Source organism: Chenopodium quinoa, unplaced genomic scaffold (genome assembly GCF_001683475.1).
Source record: "Chenopodium quinoa cultivar QQ74 unplaced genomic scaffold, ASM168347v1, whole genome shotgun sequence".
Taxonomy (NCBI): Eukaryota; Viridiplantae; Streptophyta; class Magnoliopsida; order Caryophyllales; family Amaranthaceae; genus Chenopodium; species Chenopodium quinoa.
Window position 1 is genome coordinate 302,615 of NW_018745000.1, and position 7,369 is coordinate 309,983.

At 35.6% G+C, this 7,369-nt stretch overlaps 1 protein-coding gene across 1 annotated transcript; it reads left to right on the forward strand.

The window, feature by feature from the left end:
- Nucleotides 1–3,684: 3,684 nt before the first annotated feature.
- LOC110707465 lies at nucleotides 3,685–5,629 on the forward strand. The gene is made up of 3 exons (XM_021885477.1): nucleotides 3,685–4,133; nucleotides 4,857–5,543; nucleotides 5,605–5,629. The coding sequence occupies exons 1-3, from the start codon at nucleotides 3,685–3,687 to the stop codon at nucleotides 5,627–5,629; spliced, it is 1,161 nt and encodes a 386-aa protein (XP_021741169.1).
- Nucleotides 5,630–7,369: the final 1,740 nt, after the last annotated feature.

Below are 7,369 nucleotides of genomic sequence, written 5' to 3' on the forward strand. Positions count from 1 at the left end.
AACTCTTGATGCCCTGGAGATCATCACTTGCAAGAGGAATCAACAATTGTCTGAGTTAGCTTCCACTTCAAGCTTTCCAGACAGCTTTAAGAATACATCTGCAAGGAATCTACAATCCTTGCATGACAGTCATACAGGCGGTAATACCGCCGATTTTGGCCCTCAGATGATTGGGAATGCACCGTACGTACCACCTATGGTCTACGGCCCGTATTCTCCTCATTTCATGCAGTCGGCCCTCTTCGGATGTAAGGCGGCATACAGCAATGTCCAGCCACTAGACTGGTGTTGAGTAATTAGGTTTTGTTGATGGTAAACTAATGATGACTATCTATCTAACGTGTTTGTTAAGTTGTGCATAGAAAGAAAAAGTTATTCTTAGAAAAGGATACAAGTAACCTGAGCAATGTCACATATGTATATAAGGAACCTGATAAATATATGACAAGCAATAGATGTTGATGTTTAAAGGTTTTGATGATGAGGAACTTAAGTTACAGCAAACTCATCTCATAAAGACTTTTCAAGTGTTTGTGCAGCCTATGTGAAATTGATCTTGGAGATGGAAGAAGTAACTAAAGCTGAGAAGACTTGAAGGAGTTCTTTATCAAGAAAGTTATTCAATATAAAAGAAGAGTTTCCTAACAGGAGCTGAGTTCCCTCACAGGAACTTGAAGATTGCTGACTAAGATATTTGGAGGAACTTAGTAAGCGTGGAGTCCAAGTAAACCTACCAGAACAAGAGTACAGCGCAACAATGTTTTAGTTAAGATTTTATCTTATAGATTCATTGTTAAATATGTTAAGTAGGATATGCATGAAACTTATTAGAAGCGTGACAGTTAGCTTGGCAAATAAATTAAAATCGGAAAAGATAAAAGATAAAAATCGGAAAAAGATTTTCAATAAATATTTATCTTTTGAAATCAGTTTGTTAAAAAGATATTATGCTTTTTAATTAAATATTTCTATCTTATTTTCTGAAAAGATTTTCTTCAAAGGATTTAATTAAAAAACCGTGTTTTAAGATAAGTTAAGTTTTACTTATTTATCTTTATGTAAACCTATTGTTTATACAGGTAATACTCGTATAAATAGTAGAGAATAACATGAGCCTATGTTTTTGTGAGTTTAATGCGTGAAGAATTTACAAAGCTATAGTTGTGTAAGTTTGCCAAGCTTATCATACTGTCATATTAGTTTCGAGTTTCATGCATAGCTTGCCGATCATATACTAGGTGTTAATTCTTGTATTTGGTTTCGGGTTTATTAGGGTGAGAGTATTTTTATCATTGCATAAAGAGAGAGCTTCTGGTGAGAAGGGGGAAGATCTGTACTTAGGGAGTACGAGTGAGTTTGAGTGTGGGACTCAAACTGGGTAGAACAAGGTGTTGTTCTGTAGAAAGTTCATTCTAGAACTTGAGAGTAGTGGCTGAATTATAATAGGTTGTAACTTGGTGTTTGCCCTATTATAGTGGAATTATTTGTGTTTGAATTTCCTAAGGTAGGGTCGAGGTTTTAATTCTAGTTGGGTACTAGAAGGTTTCCTCGTAAAATCTGTGTGCATCGCAAGTTTCTATTTTGTTCTGTTTTATATTTGTAAAATTATTATTTAGGAACTCAACTACAATTCACCCCCCCTCTTGTAGTGTTCATCTCAATTAACAATTGGTATCAGAGCACGGTTCTCACGTGCAAGCAGATAATTTTGCTGAGTAAGTTCCTGGAGAGATGAATTACAAGGAGAAACTTGAAGAAGGGTACTCTACCCAACGACCACCTATGTTCAAGGGTAAGTTTTATGCCTACTTGAAGAACAGGATGGAGATATTCATCAAGGCCGAAAATTACCAGGTTTGGCGTGTAATTGAAACTGGTGATTTTGAAATAACTCAAACCAATGAGAAGCATGAGGTAGTTTCTAAATCTATTTCTGATTATGATAAAGATTATCTGAAACTTGAAATGAACGTTTTAGCTATAAAGTATCTGCACTGTGGACTTGGACCCCATGAACATAATCGTATCATGGGATGCAAGTCTGCTAAACAGATTTGGGATTTGTTACAGGTAACTCATGAAGGTACTAACGAGGTAAAACGTTCTAAAATAGATTTATTGATGTCTAGGTATGAAAGGTTTGAAATGCAATCCAAAGAGACCATAGAAGAGATGTTTACTAGATTCAATGATATTATTAATGAACTGAATTCCCTTGGCAGGCAAATTCCTATTAATGAACAGGCAAGGAAGATCTTAAGAAGCCTACCACAAGATGAACGTTGGAGATCCAAGGTTACTGCCATACAGGAAGCTAAGGACTTTACTAAGTTCAATATGGAACAACTACCTGGATCATTGATGACTCATGAACTTCATCTGAGTTTCAACACTGAAAGTTCTAGAAATAAAGGTTTGGCACTCAAGGCTGAAGACTCAAAAGGATCTGAAGTTGATGAAGAAGAGATGGCTATGCTAGTGAGGAAATTTAAGAAGATGATGAACAATAGGAAGTTTGACAGGAACAAGAAGTATACAAGTTCCAGAAACACAACGTGTTTCAAGTGTGGATCAAAGGATCATTTTATCAAAGATTGTCCTGTTCAGGATGGATAGAAAGGAAAGACTAAAGGCAAGAAGAAATCCAAGGAGTCAAGAGTCTACAAGCCTTACTTCACCAAGGACAACGTTAAGAAAGACATGCTTGCTGCTTGGGGAGATACAGATTCAGAAGAAGAAGAGGAGGATAAACCATAAGAAGAAACTGCTCATTTATGTTTAATGGCAAAAACTGATGAATTTGCCAAGCTAAAGGAGCTTAAGTCTGAGGTATAGTTCTCTTATAACCAATTAAAACATCTGTCTAAAGAGAATCTAATAAATACTGTTTTGGAAATTCTATAAGATTTAAAGGAATTGCATATATCCAAACAGCAAAGTGATAAAGCTTTAGCAACTTTCAAAGAGAACAGTGAATGGGTTGATAACATGAAGTTTGATATTCAATACAGGTTCTTCAGTCTGTTTGATGATAATAAAATTTTAAAAGACACCATTGAGAACCTCAAACAAAATAACATACTCTTGAATGTGGAATTGTCTTTGTTAAAACTTACTATTGATACTCCTAACTCTGAAGTTCCTCCACCTATTGATTATCCGAATTTTGAAAAATTAAAACATTAGTTGGAAGAGTTAAAAACGGATAAGGCACGTCTTGAGGGGGAACTTGAGAGGGCTAGGAAAGGTAAGCAACCAATGGAGTATAGAGTTCCTGAATGGATCACTAAGGCTCAAACTAAGAATACTGAAGGTTTAGGTTTTAAAAAGAAGTTCTAGAAAGAAAAGAAGTATGTCAACTTGCCTAGTAGCATTGTTTGTTATTTCTGTGGCAATACAGGGCATAAGCAAGCTAAGTGTCCTAAGAAAGAACAAAGTACTCAGAAGAATATCAAACATGTAAAACAAATCTGGGTAAAGAAAAATGAATTAACCCATGTTACACAGGAACCCAAGGAAACCTGGGTTCCTGACTCTAACGTTTAATTCTTCTTGCAGGTTCCAGTGAGGGGGAACAACACTTGGTACCTCGACAGTGGTTGTGCTAAGCACATGACTGGAGATAAAACTAGATTTCTCTCACTGGATGCCTACTATTGTGGAACTGTTACCTTTGGTGATAATATGAAAGGTGATATTGCTATTGGCAAGATAGGAAGGTCACGTTCCCATGCTATTGATAATGTATTTTTGGTCGAGGGCCTCAAGCACAATTTGTTAAGTATTTCACAGTTTTGTGACAAAGGTAACTCTGTTAGCTTTACTTCAAACAAGTGTAGAATCATCCACAATGACACTGGGGACATAATTTTAGAAGGAACTCGTAAAGGGAACACATATGTTGTGGATCTTAACGAGGTTCCTAACAACAGTTTAACATGTCTTAGTGTTATTGAGGATGATCCTCTGTTGTGGCACAAAAGGTTTGACCATGCAAGCTTTTCTTTACTTGATAAACTAAGATCTAAGAACTTAGTGAAGGACTTCCTTGCATTAAGTTCCTGTATGATAAAGTGTGTGAAGCTTGTGCTAAAGGTAAACAGACCCGAATTTCCTTCAAGTCCAAAAAGATGGTAAGTACCAAAAGACCTTTGGAACTCATTCATATGGATCTTTGTGGTCCAATGAGAATGCAAAGTAGAAGTGGTAAGAAATATGTAATGGTTATTGTTGATGATTTTTCAAGGTTCACTTGGGTTTTCTTTCTTGTAAGCAAGGATGAAACGTTTGATGAGTTTGTTGCTTTTGTTGTGAAAGAACAGAGAAGAACAGGTAATCAGTTGATACATCTTAGATCTGACCATGGATCAGAATTTGAGAATTCAAAATTTGATGAATTTTGTGATGAGTATGGTATGGATCACAATTTCTCTGCCCCAAGAGCTCCACAACAAAATGGAGTAGTGGAACGCAAGAATAGGAGTCTTGAAGACATGGCAAGGACAATGCTGATATCAAGCAAGCTGCCTAGGAATTTCTGGACTGAGGCAGTGAACACTTCATGTTATATACTCAACAGTGTATCTGTTAGGGCCATCACTAACAAAACTCCTTATGAACTTATGAAAGGGAGAAAACCTAATATTTCTTACTTTAGATCTTTTGGTTGCAAATGTTTTGTTCACAATAATGGTAAAAGGAACTTGGGAAAGTTTGATGAACGTAGTGATGAGGCAGTTTTCTTAGGATACGCCTCAAATAGTAAAGCTTATAGAGTTTATAATAAAAGAACAATGTGTGTTGAGGAGTCTGTACATATTATATTTGATGAGACTGAAAATTTGGTTGATGTACAGGATTGTGATGATGATTTCGAGATTGGACTTGTACGTAAGCAAAATCCATTTGAGGAATCAGTATCACTGCAAGAAGCAGCCTTTTGAAACTGCAGAAGTAACAAATCCTGAAGCAAATGTTCAACCAGAGTTGGAGAATGCACCAGGAACTCAACTTCAAGAACAGATTGAAAATCATAATGAAGGCCAAAATGTGGAAACTCCTGAAGAAGTTCAACCTGAGTTCCAGAATCAAGTTCCTATAGAAGAACCAGTCAACAATAATGAAGAGAGGATGTATCCAATCAAAGATTTCACTCCAAGGCCCTGGAAATATCAGAAATCTCATCCAGTTGACACAATCATGTGTGACATCACAAAAGGAACTCAAACCAGATCTCAGCTTAGGATTTTCTGTGCATTCAATGCATTCCTTTCTTCCATGGAACCTAAAAATTATGTTGAGGCTTTAACTGAAGCAGACTGGATTAATGTTATGCAAGCTGAACTAAATGAATTTGAAAGATATAAATTTTGGCATCTGGAACCTAGACTTAAAGACAAGAAGTCCATTGGACTAAAATGGGTATTCAGAAACAAACTAGATGTACATGGTATTATTGTCATGAACAAAGCTAGACTAGTTGTACAAGGTTTCAACCAGCAAGAAGGAGTTGACTATGAAGAAACATTTGCACCTGTAGCCAGGTTAGAAGCTATTCGTTTTATTATTTCTTTTGCTGCTTATATGGGTTTTAGGCTGTACCAGATGGATGTCAAATGTGCATTCTTAAATGGATACTTAAATGAGGAAGTCTATGTGGAACAACCTCCTGGATTTGAAAATCCAGAGTTCCCAAACCATGTCTATAAGCTTGACAAGGCTCTTTATGGGTTAAAGCAAGCTCTTAGAGCATGGTATGAAAGATTATCTAAGTTCCTTTTGGCTAATGGTTTTAAACGTGGCAAAATTGATAAAACATTGTTTTTAAAGTCAAATGGAACTGATATCTTAGTTGTACAAATTTATGTTGATGATATTTTATTTGGTGCAACTAACGAATATATGTGCAAGTATTTTGCTGACCTTATGAGTGGGGAATTTGAAATGAGCATGATTGGAGAATTAAATTTCTTTCTTGGTTTGCAAATTAAGCAAACTGAAGAGGGAATTATGATTCATCAGCAAAAATATATTAAGGAACTGATCAAGAAATACAAGATGGAAAATGCCAAAACCAACAATACTCCTATGGGAATTGCTACTAGATTGGATGAAGATCCATCAGGAACTTGCATTGATCAATCTATGTATCGAGGTATGATAGGCTCACTACTTTATCTAACAGCTAGTAGACCTGACATATCTTTTAGTGTAGGTCTGTGTGCCAGGTTCCAAGCAAATCCAAAGGAGTCTCACTTGACAGCAGTAAAAAGAATCCTTGATACCTGAAAGGAACTGACGATTTGAGTCTCTTCTATCCTAGAAGTGATTCTTTTAATTTGAATAGTTTTACAGATGCTGACTATGCAGGTGACTTGGTAAACAGGAAAAGCACTTAAGGTATGGTACAATTTTTAGGACCTTGTTTAGTTTCTTAGGGTTCCAAGAAGCAAAACACAGTTGCTTTATCCACAGCAGAAGCTGAGTATGTAGCTGCAGCAGCATGTTGCTCACAAGTCTTATGGATAAAACAACATGTCAGAGATTTTGGTATTATTTTTTATTGTGTTCCTATTTATTGTGATAATACAAGTGCTATATGTATTTCTAAAGATCCAGTTCAACACTCAAAGGTAAAACATATCCACATTAGGCATCACTTTCTTAAAGATAATGTGGAGCAAGGGAATATTAAGTTAGAATTTTGTCAAACTGAAAATCAAATTGCTGATATTCTAACCAAGCCCTTGAACAGAGAAAGATTTGAGAAATTGAGACTGGAACGTGGAATGATCAAGCTGAAGTACTAGCCTCTGAAGTTTCAAGATATGGCAAAGTAAAAAATATTGTAAATAGAGCAAAAAGAACTTCTACCACAAACTTGGTGTGATAAACATAGCTAAAGTGTCACCGTTGTTAACTGCCAAAGGTAAGTTCATTAAATTGCTCAACAGCTTAAGTTATTAAATTTGTACATTACATACATGCTGAAAGCGTGTTCCAATTGTGTTTTATAGAAACTTCATTCAAGATTAATTGAATTTGGAAATTTAAATTTTTTTGAAATATTCGTTCAGTGTTTAAATTTTGAAAAATAAATTGAATTTGTTCAATTAATATATAAACAGTGAAAAACTTCCTAAATTCCCTCACACCGCTTCATTTATAATAAAAGAAAATTTTCACCCACTTCTTTCACCTCACTGTCACATCAAATTTACTCCCTCTCAGCATAACTTTGATAACCCCTTTAAAACCCTTCCTTAAGCTTCAATGGTGATCATTGCTGAGTTTGTTTCCTCTGAAGAATCCTAAAGTCCAGAAAATTCAATTCAGGAAGAATCATCTCCTTTATCCATGGTAAACTACA